The following is a 21,022-nucleotide window of genomic DNA, read 5'->3' as shown; positions in this document are numbered from 1 at the left end:
TACGGAAACGCCTATTGCAGGATATTTAATGGCAAGTTTCTATTGTGACAACATGCCCCGTCACAGAACCGATTTAAACCAATTTAATTTTTTGTAGCCAAACAAAGATTTTTGTACAGAAATTGTTGAAAAGTGTGACAACCTACTATAGCCTTTTGTCTCCACTACATGCATGAGTGGTGTGTGTCTTAGTGGTTTACAGTTTAGCTTGAAGGTTCAAAACTGTGTGCTGAAAGGGTGATTTGTGAGTTCACCCAACCCATTCCTCAAGGGCGATTGTCCCAAAACATGAACTGCAAGTTGCACTGGATAGAAATTTGCTAAAAGAAGACTAATGCAATATAATACAAGATAACTATTACTGTACATAAAACCACCAATATGGAATTACAGTTGTAACTGAGTGAACGCATAACGTCATCTTTCTGTCTGAGAGCAGATCCTCATGCACAGGCAGCCGATCTGTAGAAAAGCATTATGGGATGTGAAAAGCATGTCCAAGATACAGGACAAGAACTTTCCCCATTAATCTGATCTGTGTGACCGGTTGTATATTTTATGTTACAAGTCACTAATCCTTGTGCAGAATGAAATCACGTTTTCTTTGCAGGGTTGCACAGTCTGCTGCTATTTCTGGACACTGGCATGCAATGTCATGCCTCCATTCAGTCTCACGATCACCCAGGCAACCACTTAGAATCTTATTGCGTTGTGAATATTTCATCCTTGCTGCAGCTGCTTGCATGCCATCAATGTGACCAGGCAATGCAATGCAAGGGGCTCTATGGGTTTTTTAAAGAGAAACACACCTCCAATAAATCACAGCTGCTACCAGCTGGATGGGTTTCTTTTGTCAGAGGATGGCACATGTGCACTCTTTACATACGTATGCTCGCTGAGTTTGCTAGCCGTGCACGTGTGCTGGACGCAGCCCAGACAGGAGCAAATCAGCTGTTCACACAATTTCCCTCAGGAAGAATTTCTGTCTCATACTCGGTCTCTCTCTCTCTCTCTCTCAACCAGTATACTCCCTGTTAGGGATCCACTGACAAGCGGTTAGCTGGAGTGGAAGATTTCTGCACAGGGAACACAGATGCGCTGCATGAATTAGACGAACACACAGACTCACAGGAGCTTTGAAACAGAAAGATGCCAGCTCATCTGAGCCTGGCAGAGCAGGAACGGGAGTGGAGGAAGACGGGAAGAACGGCAGAGCTGGGTCTCGCTGCGATCGCAGAGAAAGGACAGCTGAAGATGTACGACACTGCGAGGAAACGGAAAGGTTGGTGAGAAGCAGGCGATAAATGACATTCATTCTCATCATAAACTGCTATTCTGTTCACATTTATTGCATCTGCTAATTCAGGGTCCAAAATAAACTGCGTACAACTTTGACTGGGAATATGTATAACTACAATTCTGTGTACAAACATGCAATGATTCTCTTAGGAGCCATAAAAACATAAAACCGTCACCCATCTAAATGTGTACAGTATATACTAAATTACAAGGTATTTCTTCATGGTTAGCTCAGATAGTAGTGACGTATTAAGAATGTGTGTGTGTGTGTGTGTACTGTGTACAGTCTATGGTGTGTTGAGGCTAGCTGAGCTAAAGGTGTTTATAAGTGTCTTGCGTCACATGCTAGATGTCTTTTATGCAAGGTGCCCCCAATGACAAGTACATCTGCTTTAATTTTCTTAGAGCAACTGACTCAAATATTCATGCATGCAAATTCAGCAGTTCTGAATGCATCGTGCTCCACACTTCAACCCTTGATGTGACTGTTGTGGTGCTCTGGAGTGTTAAGTTCACCTCAAGAGTTCACTGTTGTTAACGCTTCAGTCAGGCGCTGAATTTGTTGTTCTACACAGCAACAGTAAAACAAATGTCGCCTTTGTAATGGTGTACAGGCTTTGGGCTGTCTTGATTCATAGGACAGTCAAAACTGGCACGAGACAGGTCTCATGTTCATCTTTATATCTGCCTTTTGGCCCACAAGTTTTGTTTACAATGGTGTTTTTAAAGACACTGCTGTGATAGAGAGAGGTCCGGTGGGCCAAGCATGTATTTGCATTAATACACTAATCGGTTAAATATATAGGGTTATCACATTAAACAACTCTAAATTATCTTTTTTTTATCCCCAGGTTAAGGACACTTTTCTGGCTAAAGCAATGTGTCATAGTAAAGCACCGCTTTTAACCATGGGTGTGTCTCAGTTACGAAACCGGATTCCAATATACAGTATGAAAAGTTGAACAATATAACCCCAGTGTTAAAAAGCCTTTTTTGTATGTGGCTAAAATGGTTCAAGATATATTTATTAGCTAATACCATGTTTTTCTTGATTATTTTGTGGTTCGGTAAGATTTCACATGATCCTTCAGAAATCATTCTAATATGCTGATTTGCTACTCAAGAAGCATTTCTTATTATCAATGGTGAAAACAGTTGTGCTGCTTAACATTTTTGTGGAAAACGTTCATCGAAGAATCCTGAAAAAATGCACCAAGTTCAAAAGAACCATTTATTTGAAATAGAAATCTTTTGTAACATTATAAATGTCTTACTGCCACTTTTAAATCAATTTAATTCATCTTTGCTGTCTTAATTTCTTTACAAAGTCTACGGACCACACTCATGAGACAACGGGATTGGTGCAAATCTGAATAACAATTATAACGTGAATAACGTGCAGATTATGCTGCCTTATCAAACTGCACTACATCACTGGCGTTCTCAACAACGTACCTTTGTAAAAGTGGGGATTTAGCACTTACTACCATGAAGCACAAATATAGACACAGACTGCATAGAGATCGATTTAGACTCAAACTCTCTTTAATACAAAAACTTACCCTGTGTGAGTTCTTGTTTTTAATGTTGACGTTATGAGCAAGAACGCAATTTTTCACAAATATCCACACGATTGCAAATGTCTCATTGTGGTTTAATACAACAGTTCACACAGTATTATCAATATTGTTTGCTCTATTTTGCATGAGATAATAGTTCCAACGAAAGCCACAGCAGAACTGTTGTGAGTCTCCAAGCAACACACAGCAGTTTCGTTAGTGAACGAATCTGCGGCTTTGAACGAATAGGGAGAGTCAATGATTCAATGACTGATTCATAAATACAGCCACTTGCTTCCTTACTGAATGAATGAATGGACTAGATGCTCATTCATTAACACAGTGACAATCCCACCTACTGGCAGTTTTAGTTTAATATGTAAAAGTATCACTTTGTTTTTACCATCATTACATATTTCTCTATTGATTTTTTAAAATTTAAATCATTATTTCATTAAGGTAAAAATCCACCTGAAAACAATTTAAGGGGGCAAATATTGTCCATTAATGGAAAAGGAGTGACTGCAGTTCAAGTAGAAGAGACGGGGTATGCAGAAGGATGTTAAATGCCTCAGGGGGTACGCCACTCTAAAAAGTTTGGGAACCAAGCATTCAACTTAGCATTCCTCATTCTTGTAATAATGTTGTAAATCATAACATCCCTCAACTTCTAAACTGCCAGTCTGCTTTTCGAACTGGGTTGGAAAGTCTGGTAAATTTCAGCAGAATGTTTAGAGACCAAAAAACAAAGGTTTTTATGTTTGGTGCTTACATATATCTATTTTTCTAAATACTAAACAAGTAGCCTGTTTTTGTTTTCCCCCCAGATTCCAGATCTGATGTGAAACCCACAGCCCTGGAGCAGAAAAGAAAAGCATGTGCTCCACAGCACATTAAATCAGCACAGATTAATATCCATAAACGAAATGGAAATAATACAGGTCTGAAATAGCTAATATTTACCCATCAATTCAATTTGCATTTTCCTTTCTCAAACCCTTCAATTTCCTGATACTGCTGCCATGGATACAGTCAGTAAAGAAAAGTCTTTGAAGCTGAATCTTTTCTGAGCTCTTCCCAGCAGCTCATTTATACCAACATAGTTGAATTTATTATATTATATGTGGCATAAAACATTTCAAATTGATTTTTTTTTTTTTTTGTAATTTAGAGTCAAATGCGAAAAAAGTGGACGAGAGATTGCGATTGGCCCGGGAACGGAGAGAGGTGTACCAAAAACAGCTGGGTATTTTCCTTACTCTCAACATATAACATCATTACCAAGTGAAGAACAAACAGAAAGCTTTTCTGAAGTTTTTATTGGTGTTCCTGAACTGTAGCGTTGCGCGAGCACGGCTGGCTGGTGAGGGAGGAGCGGGCCAAGCAGTTTTACGAGAAACACCTGGAGGAGCGACGGAAGAAGTTGGAGGAGCAGCGACAAAAAGAGGAAAGGAGGAGGGTGGCGGTCGAGGAGAAACGCAGACAGAGGATCAAAGAAGAAAGAGTGAGTTTGTGCAGGAGATCAATTGTGACTGATGCTTGGTAGGAGAGATTTTCTTTGTATAGTTTATATATGCTACCAATATACACACAAGTTTTACAGATGGGTAATATTTTTTAAATCAGCAGCCCTAAAATAAATAAATAAAAATAAATAAATAAGATTTTACGCGATAATTTAATTAATATTATTGTGGAAACCATGATACCATTCAAACATTTGTGGTAAGATTAAACAAAGAGAGAAAGTACTACTTTTATTCATCAAGCATGCATTCAATTGATCAAAAGGGACAGTTGAAGACATTTATAACGTTGCAAAAGATTTCCATTTAATAAATAAATGTAATAAATGTTGTTAATTGGACTTTCTATTAATAAAAGAATCCTGAAAAATAAAATGCATTATGGTTTCCACAACAATTTAAAGCAGGACAACTGGTTTCAACACTGATAATAATCAGAAATGTTTCTTGAGCAGCAAATCAGCATATTAGAATGATTTGTGAAGGATCATGTGACACTGAAGACTGGAGTAATGATGCTAAAAATTCAGCTTTGCCATCACTATTTTAATTTGTAATTATTTCACAATATTACCATTTTACTGTATTTTTTATTAAATGCAGCCTTGGTGAGCAGAAGCTTATTTCAAAAACATTTAAAGTAGGCCGTGAGACAGAGGGTTGATTGGTACCATTTTGAGGGATTAAACCGCATGGTGATTTTTGTGTAGGTATATGACCCTGTATTTGAAAAATGTGTGATAGCATTAGATTCAAGGTAGTTTTTGGTTACGGAGGACGATTTTCAAACATATGTCAAGAAAAAGGATAAATGAATTTATCTTTAAATAAAATTTTAAATTTTATTAAAAAAAATTATATTTTTTTTAATAAATTTTTATAATAAAAAAATTATAATTTTTTTAAATACATTTTTAAAATTATAAAAGGATACATTTTTCTCTCTTGTAGTCACTGAACACCTTACCTTGAGGTAGAATGATATAAGTGTTGATTTCTAATGAAAGCTACCATGGATCGGATGCTATCACACATTTTCCAACACTAGAGATGTGTACCTTCATGAAAATCAAAAAGAAATTTAATCCCTCAAAATGGTACCGGACTACCGGTAACCCAAATTTGGGGTCCCGTCTCATGGCCTAAAGGCTGTCAATTAGCACTGCATTATTCATATACTTTGTCAATAAATACCTTGAGATGGCTTGAAAAACACACATAAACCCTATATTATTTGTCTTCACGTTTCAGTCAAAACGTTTCTGCTCCATAATGTTCAGATCGCCTCGTTTTAAACGACAGGTCATGCATTGACTATCTTGTCTCGGAGAATTTAAATCTAGATTTATCCACATTGTCCTCTACGTGAACACTTGTCTGAAAAAAAGTGCCTATAATACATTTCGAATGCCCCTAAAATTCAAGATGTCAGGGCAAAAATGCCCCTGTATGAGTTTGTCGTCAGATTTTTATATCATTATATGTTAAGCAATATCACACGAGTGCAGTTTTTGTACCGAATAGCACGAGTGCAAATGATTGATTTTACTTAACAGTTCAATAAGAAATTAATAGCTAATAAATAGCTAATAAATTGAGTGAAGTGTCCACATTTTTGATTGGGGTAGTGTATATCATCAGTTTCATAAACACTGTAACACTGACTGCAGCAACGATGATGAAAAATTGCTCTTGAGATTTTGCAACCATGATTAAAAACATACGGAGCATGGAATCATGGGAGTGTTTTCATCCCATGTTTTAGGAGCGTTTTGAGTCTGTGGTGCGGAAGACGATGGAAAAAAGTCAGAAGGCCAAACAGAAACCTGGCCACTGCTCACGAAGGGTCACCAAGAACGAAAACAAAAATGGTGAATATCTCAATGCATGATTCAAAACCCAGTAACTGGCACTGGTCTTCTAGCCTTGCATCTATTTTCCCAACTCCCTTTCTGACCACTTCCTCTTGGTCGCTCTGCTTTCTGCTCTTCTCTAGCTAAACACCGCTCTCTTAGTCAGTGGGAGATTGACCTTGTCCGTCGTCTTCAGACCCCTACCGTCTCTTATCTAGCCAGAAGCAAGAGTGCTGTGTGTCTGTCACGAGACACAGGTATCACTTTAGAGTGACAAACTGCATCTTTCATTCAGATGTTTAAAGTGAAAACCAAAGTCTGCAGCTTTGTGTTATAAATATAAACTTTCTGTTTTCTTCTCTTGCTCATTGCTTCACCTGATTTCTCTGTACTCATTCATCCTTATCTTACAAAAAAACCCCACAACATACGTCTTCAGTTGTTCATGTTTGTCGTCGTTCAGCCTCATGTCATACCATGAACTCCAGCACCATGCGAAAACCAAAGGTGCATTGTGGGAAAGTGCCAAGCAGGCCTGCAAGCTCAAATCCAAAAGTCACCATCCGCAGAACCACAAACAGAGAGCTGGTGGGAGTTAGAATCTTTTTTTTTTTTTTTAATACAACCCCCCCAAAAAAGTTACTTTGTTTTACATGGAGAACTGCATGTAAAAGTTTTTTTTTTTTTTATGTATTATATCAGGTGGCAAAAGGTGATTTTGAGGAACAAGACTTGAAAAAGCCACAACTACAAACAACTGAAATCAAGCCCAAACAAGACACAAACCCACCGGGGCATACTGTCCTTCCAACATCATGGTACATATTTTTTTTTTTTGGTAATATTAGACTTAAAGGGATAGGTCACCCAAAAATGTACATTTTGTCATCACTTACCCTCAAGTTGTTCCAAACCTGTATGAGTTTCTGTCCTCTGTTGAACACAAAAGAAGATATTTTAAGGATGTTGTTAATCAAACAGTCGACGGTAGCCTTTGACTCTATAGTAGTAAAAGAAAATACTATGGAAGTCAATGGCTACCGTCGACTGTCTGGTTACCAACATTCTTTAAAATATCTTATTTTGTGTTCAAAGGAAGAAATAAACTCATGCAGGTTTGGAACAACATAAGGGGGTGTAAATGACAATTTTCTATTTTTCTCCTCGTAATATCATTACTGTCTTAGGCCGGGGAAACAATTGAGATAATAAAGCTGCACTATATGGAGGTAAATTTCAGTTTCATGTCATATGTCCTTGCATGTCATGCAGCAGACCAGTGGCAAAGCACAACTGACATGAGAAACAACTCCAGCAGCGACAGAGAGGCTAAAGTTGTGTAGTACAGCTTTAAAAAGATCTCACTTGTGATTTTACTTTCCTTCAAGAATGAGTAACACTTAACTTTCCTCACACTCAGAAAAATAAAAAAAAGTTACTGTGGGTTATTTTGACCCATTCTCTTTTTATATAACCATTTCCAAGGCTGCAGAACAGATCGCATGTCAGACACGCCACACTTAAACAAGACAGTTTACCTCCGCTGCCAGAAGAGGAGGATCTAGAACCAGAGTATGAACTCTCCTCCGATCATCTACAACCTGACGAAACACTTACTCAACAATGCCTGCGAGATAACCAACTCCAGTTGAATCCAGCTGCTAATGGACCTCTGAATCCACCAGCAGGCTCTCGGATTCCTAATGGTTAGTGAAAGACTCAAACACATTTTCCAATGACTCCCACAATTGAATGATATTAATAAATCAGTTTAGAACCTTTTATGCTAAAATGGTTCTTTGTGGTGGGTATTTAGGTTATTTATTATTCAGGAAGGATTAAAAGATTTATTTGCTGAAATGCATAAAATATGTGGAAGGGACGGGCGGATGTTTTTATTAACAGATTAATTTTAATGAAGTGCATAAAATATACTGTAAGTGCAGGATTTATTATTAAAACAATAGGCAGATTCATAATTTGTTCACCGAGTTGGGAATAGGTTTCAGTATCTTTAATCTTCTTTGGCAGTTCTTGTTGACACCATAAAAGTGTTTGGGGATATTGTGAAGGTATTTTGAATACCCTGGTGAAATATGTCTCTCTTCTCTTATTCACTTTCAGGAACAAGTCAGGTTGGTGACGGCGCTCAAGTCAGACCATCTACTTGGACTACAGACCCGGAGCAGGCCACTCGCATACTGGCAGAGAAAAGGAGGCAAGCCCGACTCCAGAGAGAGAAAGAGGAAGAGGAACGCAGACAGAAAGAGGAGACAGAGAGGTATACTTTAGTATTATTACCTTTCCTCTTTCAGTGTAAGATTTATTTTGTGTCCAAGTATTTTAAAGCTTAACTTTTGATTATTATCAATGCAAATGAAAAAAGCCACAACTTAGGCTATGTCTTTGCTGAAGCATCTAAAGAGTTAATTTTTTTTATTTATGCTAAAGTTAAAATGCACATGAAATTCATGATGACAGATATAAATTCCCGAAGTGGTTTAGGTATCTCAATGAACTTGCGTGTCTCCTCTTTGCAGAAAGAGCAGAGAGGAACTGGCCCGTCGGAGAGCCGAAGAACGAGCCAGCCAGGAGGCAGAGGGCCTGAGACTGGAGGAAGAAAAGAGGAAGAGAGAGGAAGAAGAGCGACTTCAGGCTGAGGAGGAAAACGCTCGCAGACAAAAAGAGGAGGAAAAAAGGCTTCAACAGCAGGTATTAAAGCTTTTTCCATACTCAGTTTAATATGTAGAAAATTATAAGGCAAAATGAAAAGTGTTCAGTTACTTTAAGGCAGGACTGTCTATTTGTCCAACCAGTGACAGAAGGAGAAGTGCTCGGGAAACATGTTGGAAAACTATCATTGTTCAAGCTTTAAATATAGTGCTTCATATGCTACTCTTACTGACATTACCATCTTTTTTGCTTCAGACCCCCCCCCCCCCTTTAAAATAAAGCTAGGATCAAATCAAAATAGATGGATCATCGGCAGTTTGAATAAAAATTCCTATAATGCTCCATGTGTTCTCAGAGAGAGGAAGAGGCTCGTCAAAGGGTGCTGGCAGAGCAGCAGAGACTGGAAAGAGAGAGTCATTTCCAGAGAGAGGAAGCCGAACGCCAAGAACGGAAAAAGGTATGCCTTAGGATACGTCTAGATTTATTCAGCAAGGATGCATCGAATTGATCAAAAGTCACAGTAAAGACATTTATGATGTTAAAAAAAGATTTCTATTTCAAATGAAAAATGCTGTTCTTTAGAGCTTTCTATTAATCAAAGAATCCTGGAAAAAGTTTCCACAAAAATATTAAGCAGCACAACTGCTTTCAACATTGATAATAATAAGAAATGTTTTCTTGAGCATCAAATCAGCATATTGGAATGAAGGATCATGTGACACTGAAGACTGGAGTAATGATGCTGAAAATTCAGCTTTATCATCATTATACATTAACAATATTACTGTTTTTACTGTACTTTTGATCAAATGCAGCCTTTGTGAGCATAAGAGACTTCTTTAAAAAAAAATTTTGAATGATATTGTAGTTGTACATATATATTGTGCTTTCAATTTTATCCAAATCAGCGCCTGGAACAAATCATGAAAAGAACAAGAAAGACAGACTCTGAAGAAAAGGTAAGGCTATCAGTGTCTGGCAGGCTCTTTGTTTATGCCTCATCTAGAAGCCCTGCTCATTTTTTGGCCCCATTAGAAAACAGCATCGGTGAAGGATAACTTGCCTTGTGAGAATGTGAAGCCTGTAATCAGGATACCAGGTCCTGGAAAAACACCAAATCTGGAGCTGAGGGACGAGGAGGATATGCTTCCTACTGTGGCCTTCAAGGAGCGCCGATCCTTCCGCAGTCTTTCTGGCCTGGATGAGATACAAGCCCATCAACAAACTGGTATGCGAATAAATTCACCTGTGGATAACTTTTGAAATCTTCATTTGAATCTAACATAACAATCTAATATTATGAAACTCAAGATTAAATTGGATTATTCAAGGATTAGATTAAATATTAGTATACTATTAAATGCATGTCACCTTATTAATACATTAAATTTAAATTCACATTTGAAAGTTGTCAGTTGGTATACAAAACATAATATAATTCCCCTTCCCCCTATGCTTCAGAGGTTATTTAACCAGCGGACCTGTCATATGATGCCACGACCGTCTGAGCAACTTCTGCAAGCTTGTCTTTCTGAAAAACACAAAAACAACATATGCACATGATTTTCCCTGCACTTTAAAAAACCCGTAGGTAACAAGTCACAATTCCTTCGACAGAATATGTTCTTTTCCTTACTGCCCAATTAATACAGCCAATTACTGCTTGATTTGCTAGTGACATCATGCATCGCTGAGTAGCCAGATCACTTTGGGTCACTTAATAATAATAATAGTAATAATGACTTAAGGTACATTACCCACCAAATAAAACTTGAATGCTTCATATTTTAGCTTTAATTTAGTCATATTTTATGTTTATGGTGTTATGAAGAGAATGCGTTCTCTTTGAATCTCTGAGCAGTGATGTAATAGTCTTATGGATTTATTTGTCTTATCAGGCACATATAAACAGCACTTCTCTTGCACAAATGCACTACAGATAAAAAGTTTGGGGTCAGTATTTTTTTTTTTTTTAAAGAACTTTTATTCAGCCAGGAAGGATCCATTAAAATGATAGTGAAGACTAAGATTGTTACAAAAAAATATTTAAAATAAATTATTTAAAATTTTCTAATCAAAGGATCCTGAAAAAAAATGTTTCATGATTTCCACAAAATATTAAGCAGCACACTGGTTTTTACCATTGATAACAATAAGAAATGTTTCTTGAGCAGCAAATTAGCATATTAGCATAATTTCTGAAAATTCAGCTTTGCATCAGGAATAAATGTCAAAATATTTTAAAACCGAAAAACAGCTGTTTTAAATTATAATAATATTTTTACAATATTACTGCTTTTTTATCAAATAAATGCAGCCTGCATAAGAACAAAAATCTTACTAACCCCAACATTTTGAATGTTAGCATATGTGTACAGTATTTCTTTATAACCAGATATCTGTGTATTAATGTAATTAAGGATCTCTCTTTGCAATGCTGCTGTTTTGAGGGTACAAGTGTATACAGAGGTCAATATTCATCTGTCCTTATTGCTGAATAGTGCTTTTGAATCACAGTATTATGCCAGACAGGTGAGCTCATGCATTTCCACAGTTTATGTAGCTGGTTTTGCACTGCTGCTATTTAGCTTCTCCAAATAAGAACATTTCCCCACCCCTTTTTCGCAAATCAAAATGTATGATTATTACGTGCTCGTCTGCCTTATGAACATTAAAATAGTGTGCCGGTGCCCGCTGACTTTGTGCAATGATAAAGGCTTATGCAAATAAGGTGTAAAGATGTAAACATTTAATTTTTTTATTTTTTATTGGTGTAAGTAAATCAGCTTCAAAAAACAGACTGGTTGTTGGTGTGTGGTTTTTTTTTTTTACCACAGTCTACAAAAACACTTAAAATGGAGTAACCATTGGATTTCTCATTGAGGTTTTGCATTAGCTGAAATTATTGGAGGACTTAATGTTCTTGAATCCAAAAAAAAACATTGTTACATGTTTGGTGAGTGGGCTGCCAGATGGCAAACGGTAAAAGAAAACCTCAGATGAGAAGAATCCAGGAGAACTGAAGCAAGTCCAGCAGAGAACATGTAGTTCAGGACTGTTAATTGATGCCTACATGGACTACGAACAAAATAAATGCTTGATTTACAAAAAAACGTTTAGCTTTATAAATAGCCTAAGGTTAGAAGTGCTTACATTGACTAAATTGGGTTAATACATAATAATAAATGTAAATAAGTATTGTGTGAATTTCCTAAAAATCTTTGAGAACTGCAAGTTAAAAAAATGACAGGAAATTATATTTTAGTAACATGAAGAACATTTTGGTGTGATGCAAATTGTCTAGGAATAAATATTATCTATACATGTGTTTATCTTCTCAAGAGACAATACTATAGAAATTAAACTTGGATATATTTTAGAGTAGTCAATGTGCTGCTTGTATAGCAGTAGCCTATATATTTACTGTCCTCTGAAAATAACTCAACACAGCCATTATTGTCAAAATAGCTGGCAACAAAAGTGAGTTACAGTGATAATAGCTGTATGTCGTTTAACCATGCAAAGCCACATGTCCTATTCATCATGTTCATGTTTTTGTCTGCTACATATATCATAATAAATTATTTCATATTTGTATTATTTATATTTTAAATAAATAAATAAGAAAAAGGTCAAATCTAAAATAAGGTTATTTCAATAATGTTATGTCGATTTTAAGCACCGTTCAATTTTTTTTAATACTTTTTTAATTATTTGAATACAATTGAATTCAACAGATTATGCCCAAAATGTGACATTGTTGTAGTTAATAATGACCTGATAGGACAAAATGCTCCATTTAAAAATAGCTACTTGCCATAGATTTCATGTAAGATAATACTTTATAACAGAAATACGATTTGTTCCCCGGCCCTAATGGTTAAAAAAAAAGCTAAATGGGACAGCATTGTACCCTATTCCTGGAAAGTACCAGATATGCAACATAACGGACACTAAACCTCGGGGGATTGAATTTAGCAGCACTTACCAGATTTTGTGGGATTAAAGTGAGTTTTAACAACATTTGGTTAGATCATCCGAGCAAAACCGCGTTAGATGACAATGGCGTCGTTCTTTGAAGACGACAGTGGAATTCACAACTAAATTTCGGCTAATTGGATCACCTGTCCACAGTTGCTGCTTGACTGTCAGAGTCGACCAACTGTTTCCTGCTCTATCATATGTGATCTCACACAAGCAGAATATGAAGTATGCAAATTATATAGCTTTATGTTCAGCCAGTAGTTTTATTCGTGAATTTACAGTTATATTAATCTGAGGTGTTTCGACAGTTTGATTAGCTCGACGTGGACAGAAGATATAAACAAACGTATATGTTTGAGTCGACCAGCAGGTGACGCTACAAGCAAATAAATTGGGATTTTCCGTTTGTCCGCATTTCCTTTTTAAAAGTAGTATGTGTATGTGATATTTTCTTTACACACACACACACACACACACACACACACACACACACACACACACACACACACACACACACACACACACACACACACACACACACACAGGTAAGTTCTTGCAATTTGGTAATATGTCACAGTGACTTATTGAAGTGGTGGTTTACAAAAATTAAATGTTAAAAGCTTTTCAAAACACTTTGGTATGTCCATAATGAATAAAAATAATTACTGCATTTAAATCATTTTTACCATAAAATATATTTTTATTTCTATTTAACGAAATGTGCACAGTGTCAATAATGGCAATAATGTAAGTATTTATTTGTGTTACTTTCTTCCAAAAAAAAAAAGAAAAAAAAAAAAGCTAGATATATAAAAAAACAACAACAACAAAAACAGACTAAAGTTATGCCCCTCAACCCTGTCACGCCAACCATTCTATGTCCATAATAATTTAGACTTCACTCATATGTGACATCATTTACCAGGAATGACATAATTCAGGTCTCTTCAACAGTGGTGCAGATGATGGTATCATACTTTTTATTCATGTTTTTGAGGCGTACTATAGGTCAGGGAGGGTACCGTCAAGCTTAACAACTCAACCTCATCACATAAAATTGAGAGTAAAAATGAATCTTTTTCAAAATTTTAAGTATATAACAATGTACTTTTTTTTTTTTTGTATTTCATTGCTGCCATATATATTCTACTCTCCTACTCAACACAAGCAGCAGTGGCCATTTTGAGCAAAAAACCTCAACCCCAATACACTCAACCCTGTCATATGTATTTGTTTCAGGATTGTAAACTTGTGACAGGGTTGAGTTTTTCCACTTAACTTATGAGTAATTTTAATTAGGATATATATATATATATATATAATTATGGTTTCGGTAAATAGATACTTACCAAAATCATGACATCTCATAATTTTGTTATAAATAGAATATTTGATGTAATGTGTCCACTTAAGCATCCTGTATCAGCCACATCAGCAGCAGACTGTGATATGTATGCAGATATGTTGACCCAGAAAGAAGGGCAAAATATGAGAGAGAGAAAATTAAAAAATATACAATTAAAGGCAAGGTCTCCCTTCAAATCTGTTACAAATAATAAAAGGTAAAAGGTATTTAATGCCTGCAGTGGGAAAATATGATTTGCTGGGGGTTTGATATGTGCCTAAATTATGTTTAGTCATTTAAAGATGAAAATTAATCGTATGTAGTTTTGTCCATTGTGCAAAATCATAGACAGTGACCCTAAAGTATGCATTTTAAGGCTAAACGGCTAGACTAAGGATGAAGACATACAATTAGATACAAAAAAGCACACAACAGTCGTGGCAACCAAAGAATGTATCATTTATTGCACTCCAGTGCATTTTAACATGAAAATGTAATAATTTTCATTACAAAAGCAGGACATAGATTCACTTGGTGACTTTTAAAAATGTTAAAGACAAAAGTAATTTCCCATACACATTCTCATGCAGAAAGTTTGGCTTGTTAACAATTTTGGACATATTTTGTATAGGTGTATAAATGAATCAGGATGCATTAACATTCTGGCTTTGTCCAGAGTTCACTTTAATTTGCTATGATCATGCGACTAGCACTCAGCACTCTGCAGCCAGTAGGCTTGTTCTATATTGTGGAAGTGTACATTTCAGCTTAAAATGTAGGAAATATAAGAAAAAAAAGCCACATTTTTACAACATATTACAAGCCGAACAGGCTCAAATTAAAACCTTCCGTTTAGGGAATTATATCAGTCCTGGAAAACCACCACTAACAACTTCAGTGTCAATATTACAAATTCAGTCAATATAATGTATTTGTGTAAAATGACTAATAAATGTGTCATTATTTTTGTCACTGATAAATGTAATTTTTGTGTGCTATTGCATTTTGTAAAATGCATAAAATATATACTTTAAGTGCAGGATTTATTATTAAAAGATTAGGCAAATTCATAATTTGTTCACTGTGTTGAGAATAGGTTTCTTTTACTGAATCTTTGGCAGTTCTTGTCTTGAGTTTTACAAAGTGCTGTTGACACCTTACAAGTGTCTCTAAACTTAGAGAGCCGTATGTGAAGTATAAATATAAACGTTGATGGAACATAATCATTTAGTTGTGCTGAAAGCCTTCATTTTTACTAAAAAATAATGCAAAAAAATAAAGGGGTCTATGTAATGCGATCACTTTTTTCAAAAGATACATTCAAAAACTTGTAGCATAACAGCTTTAAAGCATACCAAAAACCTTCGCTTGTTTTATACAAACAGTTGCAGTCTTAAAGATGCTTTTTCTTCATATAGTGTACGTACAAACAACATAAAAGGCCCAAAAGCACGTTCTTCTGAAGCATTATAAATAATCTATTGTGTAATTGTGTTGCATGTGGACCTGTAATAGTGTGTGTGTGTGTGATATTACAAACTGATTACAAAAAACCTTCAACCAAAAAAAAAATATATATATATATTTTTTTTTTTTCTTTGTGTGCAGATGTGAATGGAAATATGAAAGGCAACAAAGCTGATCGATATGGCCAATTTTTCAATCTGTTTTATTTACTCATTAAACATTTGGGTCACGGGTCCTGATTCATATCAAAGGGATAGTTCATTTAAAAAAAAACAAAAAAACGTCTGTCATAATTTACTCACCCTCATGTTCCATACAGCACAATAAGGAATGCTTTATCAGAATGTCTGTACTTTAATTTTTTGGGTGAACAATTCCTTTATGTCAGGAAGCTGATCTATAAGAACATGATCTGAGTTGTATGTGTGAGCATCAATTCTGTTGTATAATAATATTGCAGTCATTCATCTATGTTGAAGAGGAGTTTAGGAAGCATCCTTAAGTCAATCTGAGGCAGGACAAGAAGGCAGTACACGAAGAGCCAAGCAGCCAAGAGGATGTAGACAAGGTCGGACAAGGTTGTGTCATATGTGCTTTCATGAGCAGTCTTGCTCTCCAAGCTGTAATGAAACAAAAGTGCACACACATAGTATTAGAATTTCAGCCCGTTGCTTTAAAGTGCCCCTATTATTATTTTTTTCGGAGATAATATAGCTGCTTGTGAATGTAAAAGATCTTCAAAGTTTCTAAAATCAAAGTGCACGATAAATCGAGTCATTGTCTCCTAAAAGAACCGATTCTGAACTGACTGAAACGAGTTGTCAGTAATTCCAGTAATTCCAGCACGAACCTGGCCTGGAAGAGTTTGGCACGTTTTGTCAAATATGACATACTCTCTAAGTGGTAGACCAATCACAACAGACTGGATCTTCTGACCAATTAGAGCAGACTAGGCTCTCGGAAAGGAGGAGTTTAGAGAGACCGAATCCTTTATCAAAATGTTTCAGACACTTTAATAAAAGAGGATATGCTGCAATGTATATAATGAGAAAATAAAGTGTTTTTTGACCTTGGGTGCCTGTAAACGTGTAGTTAGACCTTTAAAATAACATAATAGGGGCACTTTAAATAAACTTAAATACCCTATGAAATCAGTTTTGTTTAGTCTGTTTCTGTTAGCTTTGATGCTAATCTATATGTTGGAGTACTCCTGAAAGTTGACTAAATTAACCTTTTGCAGATATACACATTTCAAATGTACAGTCTTTCTCTTCCAAGAAAACGAATCAAAAATGTATATGAATCATCTTGCACTGTGGTTTAAATAAGAAACATGTCAACAATGGAGACAAATGATTGTCAAGTGACTTCATGGTGTGTTGAAAATGAAACTTAAAGACCCACTCCGATGAAAATAATGTTTTTCTAGGTGTTAACATGTTCCTGTGGCATTTTTCTGATGTTAGAGGACATATCTTGAGAAAAATAAGCTCAAAGTTGTATTTCTGAGTATTTCTACATTCAAATGGCTGTGAATCAGTAGCAGACGCTAAAATGCCGGCTAAAATAGACTGGAGTTGTGACGTAGTAACTCCACTGGGCGTCTCCACACGCGACGTCTTGGAGTGAAATAATGATCGGTGATCGGTGATAACTTTGATTAACTTCGGATAATAATAATTAATGTGTATATAATACTGTTGCCCCACCGGTATTGGGGGTGTAAGCTAGCGGGAGAGACAGAGCTCTCAGCAACGGACAGGGGGAGGGTCGTCTCCGTGCCAACGGCTCCGCCCACAACGCAGAGGCGAATTGCTAATGAGCTACTGCCGCTCTGCTGAAGCGAAGTCCCAGAAAACGGCACAGGTTTTGTGATTTTGGCTAAAAATGGCATAATCATAATTTAAAGACCACTGGGAATGTTTAAAAATAGCTCAAAATATGATCGGAGTGGGACTTTAAAGGGGTCATGACATGAGAAATCAAATGTCTTTTGACATTTAAGAGGTCTTTGTACCATTAAATCATCCTGCAAGTTTCAGAGCATAAAACGTCCTCCTCATTATAAACAAAGCATTTATTCAATCAAGCTCATATGGATGTAGGGGGACTTGTGACGTCACATGGGCAAATGCATTTGCATACGCCTGCCTCCAGAGCAAGACATCGACGAATAGTTTTACATCATCACAACATAGGCCACGCCCACTGCCGTTCAGTCACTTAACGGCTAACAATTGTCTACTCCGCATGCGAGCGTCGCGTCAAAAGCAAATAGAACCCATTATAAACACTGACGCTGTCTACACTGGACAGTATACAGATCCCTGTTCACTTTAGAAGCGTAAAGGAACATTCGTTTAGATGCGTCCTGTTTAAACAGCTCATTTGCGTCTCTGTACAGACTTGATACCAGCGTCAGGAACAAGTGAATGGTTTATTTTTAATGGCGCCCTAGATCGCGTCAGAGGTTTATATGTTTGTTCAGAGAATTTGACCGCAGATTGTTTTGTAAACGAGGCACAGTTTAGTTCACAAAAGAAACTTTTGTTGACAGATGAAGCAGTCAGCTGTATTGGATCTGACAGCTTCTACATCGCAAATCTTAAGTAAGGGATTTTATAATGCTTTGTCTGTAAATGAGATTTCCACATACTGTATATGTTTTTTTTTTTGTGCAAAAAACTATTTACATTACAAGTAAACCTCAAGGAACATATTAAAATAATAAAAACTCCATGTCATGACCCCTTTAAGTCAAGTAAAAGTAAATAAATCTTATGATGCAAAGATAAGAGTGCATTTCTGTGCAAAAAAATAAAGTGTCAGGAATGTACGTGTGTGTCTCAAAACAGTGCGTTTTGTATGGAGTATGGGCACTGGGCACCCACCGGCAGAAACACAAATCGGCGCCTATGTTACCTTTTATTTATGATGGTACTGTCCATTTTGCTGCAGTCTAAGGCTTTCCCATTTTGTCCCTATTAAAAAGAAACCAACAGATTGGTGAAATTAAAAAAGTCAATATATTTCGTAGCAGAGAAAAGGCTGTCAGCCTTTAGAAATGTTAATAATGTGGACACCTAAGATGAGATAATTACACACACTATTGTTCCAAAATTTGGGGTCGGTAAGATTTTTTAAAAGTTATTAAAAAGACGTCTCAAATGCTAACCAAGGCTGCATTTATTTGATAAATATTTCAGAAAGAACAGTAATATTGTGAAATATTATTGCAATTTCAATGTTGGTGTTTTCTATTTTAATGTATTTTAAAATGTCATTTATTTCTGTGATGTCAAAGCTGAATTTTCAGCATCATTACTCCAGTCTTCAGTGTCACATTATCCTTCAGAAATCATTCTAATATGCTGATTTGGTGCACAAAAACATTTCTTATTATTATCATGTTGATGAATAGAAACTTCAAAATAACAACATTTATTTGAAATAGAAATCTTTTGTAACATTATAAATGTCTTTACTGTCATTTTTGATCGATTTAATGCATCAATTCTGAATAAAAGTATCAATTTCTTTAAAAAAAAAAAACATCTTCCTGACCCCAAACTTTTGAATGGTAGTGTTTATCATAAGATATACTTATATTTTAACAGGGTTGATTGCGAGGCACAATCAAGAACATTAGCAAACCTTTGATTCGCTGGTGTCAACGACCCTTCTCAAGTGTATAGTAGTCAAAGGTTGGCTTGCATCCGTCACCACTTCGGCCCTTTTAAGAGCATGATAAATTTGTTATGGTTGATAAAACACACATTTCATATGCCTCACTGAACTCTTATATGGACCTAAGTTACAATTAAGCTCATTTATTCATGACAGACTGAATCCCGGCCAAAAAACAGAGAGCGAGTTTCATGACTTCAATCAGCTGTAATGGAAAACGCACATTTTTATACAGTAACACAACATGCTATGAGATAAAAATGTTTGAATCATTCATCTAAAATGGATATGACCTATTCACCAAAACTCAACCAAAGTTTTCAAAACTAAACAAGTACATGTAAGGCAATTTGCAATGGTTCTAAGAGGTTTATGAGGTCACATCCTTCAGAAAACAGAACGCACCCCTGTGGCCCAGACTGTGTCTCTGTAGCAGTCTCTATTAATAGAGCCGTACCTCAGAGCCCCAGTGTTTTCTCTGGCACCAGCGCTGGTCAGGTCCTCATCTGTCTTAATGAGCTCACAATGCTCAGCTGGTGAATCAGGCTCCACCGCACCCCATTCTCCTGGGTGCCTGTCAAACAGGCTTTGCTCCTGGAGATGCAAAGATCCCACTTTGTCCTAAATGGACACATGCAGAATAGAGTGAATTTATAATGCAAGATTAAAGTTCAATATCCAGAATACAGACTCAAGCTATTTAATATCCACTCTGGTAATATTATCACTGTGATGACCATTCTTGCACAAGTATACTGAAAGCCATAAAAATAATACTTTACAAGGATACATTAAAATGATCAAAAGTGACAGTAAAGACTATCACGGTTTCAACAAAAATGTTAGGCAGCACAACTGTTTTCAACATTGATAATAATACGAAATGTTTCTTGAGCAGCAAATCAGCATATTAGAATGATTTCTGAAGGATCATGTGACACTGAAGACTGGAGTAATGATGCTGAAAATTCAGCTTTGCCATCAGAGGAATAAATTACATTTTAAAATGTATTGAAATAAAAACAGTAATTTTAAATCGTAATAATATTTTACTGTATTACTTTTTACTGTATTTTTGACCACAAAAATGCAGCCTTGGTGAGCGTTTCTTCCAAAAACGAATTTAGTCTGTGTGAATATGACAGAATCTCAACCACAACTGTTTTCCCGTTTGGCCTTTTTACCACTCCTTTTAAAAGGTCAACTGAAAAAAAGGAGAGCGAATAGGGAAATTGCATGAACCTGACTCAAACTCACACTGCCTCAGCATGTGCGGCTCCAAGAAAGCCAAAACACTTTTTTATCCCTTATCTAATGGTTTTACGGAGAGTGGATGACACTACTACTGAACCCAACTCTACAGAGAGCTGATCTACATACTGGTTATATGAGGGAACTGAACTTGTCTTTCATAGTTCGTCTCAACCATCAATCTTTAATGGTGAATGGAAAGTGTGCTAGAGAAGTAAATGAATACAGTATTATTTCTTCTGGCTCTGAATACTTGGGCTATACTCACAGGACTCAATAGCAACTGTAATAGATCATTAAAAAATCATTTTGAGTAATGCGCTCAAGTGAACTACATTTGGAAAAGGAGGTCATGACCCTAAAACAGCTTGTATGCTG

The 21,022-nt window shown here is 36.2% G+C and overlaps 2 protein-coding genes across 3 annotated transcripts in view; one reads left to right on the top strand and one right to left on the bottom strand.

Annotated features, from left to right (window-relative positions):
- The first annotated feature begins 848 nt into the window (after positions 1-848).
- map7a (microtubule-associated protein 7a) lies at positions 849-10,461 on the top strand. 2 transcript variants are annotated; one of them, XM_056267170.1, is made up of 15 exons: positions 851-1,282; positions 3,686-3,799; positions 4,030-4,104; positions 4,199-4,362; positions 6,150-6,255; positions 6,381-6,494; positions 6,677-6,825; positions 6,940-7,055; positions 7,723-7,943; positions 8,362-8,518; positions 8,778-8,949; positions 9,266-9,367; positions 9,819-9,869; positions 9,946-10,138; positions 10,372-10,461. In XM_056267170.1, exons 1-15 carry the CDS (start codon positions 1,150-1,152, stop codon positions 10,380-10,382), a joined length of 1,878 nt encoding a protein of 625 aa, XP_056123145.1. In that variant the 5' UTR covers positions 851-1,149; the 3' UTR covers positions 10,383-10,461. The 2 variants fall into 2 exon arrangements, with proteins under 2 accessions (XP_056123146.1, XP_056123145.1); XM_056267171.1 differs by lacking the exon at positions 6,381-6,494 and having other exon boundaries at positions 849-1,282; positions 6,701-6,825.
- Positions 10,462-14,681: 4,220 nt separating this feature from the next.
- clmna (calmin a) overlaps positions 14,682-21,022 on the bottom strand; it is a 29,506-nt gene continuing 23,165 nt past the window's right edge. The window contains exons 10-13 of the mRNA XM_056267169.1: positions 19,851-20,014; positions 19,361-19,439; positions 18,629-18,687; positions 14,682-16,326 (exon numbers count right to left, since the gene is read on the bottom strand). Of these exons, the coding sequence (XP_056123144.1) occupies positions 16,167-16,326; positions 18,629-18,687; positions 19,361-19,439; positions 19,851-20,014 (462 nt within the window). The 3' untranslated portion in view covers positions 14,682-16,166. The remainder of the gene's footprint in view (positions 16,327-18,628; positions 18,688-19,360; positions 19,440-19,850; positions 20,015-21,022) is intronic.

The sequence above is a fragment of the Rhinichthys klamathensis genome, unplaced genomic scaffold (genome assembly GCF_029890125.1).
Source record: "Rhinichthys klamathensis goyatoka isolate OS25496 unplaced genomic scaffold, OSU_Roscu_1.1 h1tg000256l_1, whole genome shotgun sequence".
Lineage (NCBI taxonomy): Eukaryota > Metazoa > Chordata > Actinopteri > Cypriniformes > Leuciscidae > Rhinichthys > Rhinichthys klamathensis.
Note: the sequence above shows the minus strand (reverse complement) of the source record. Positions and strands in the feature narration are given on the sequence as shown.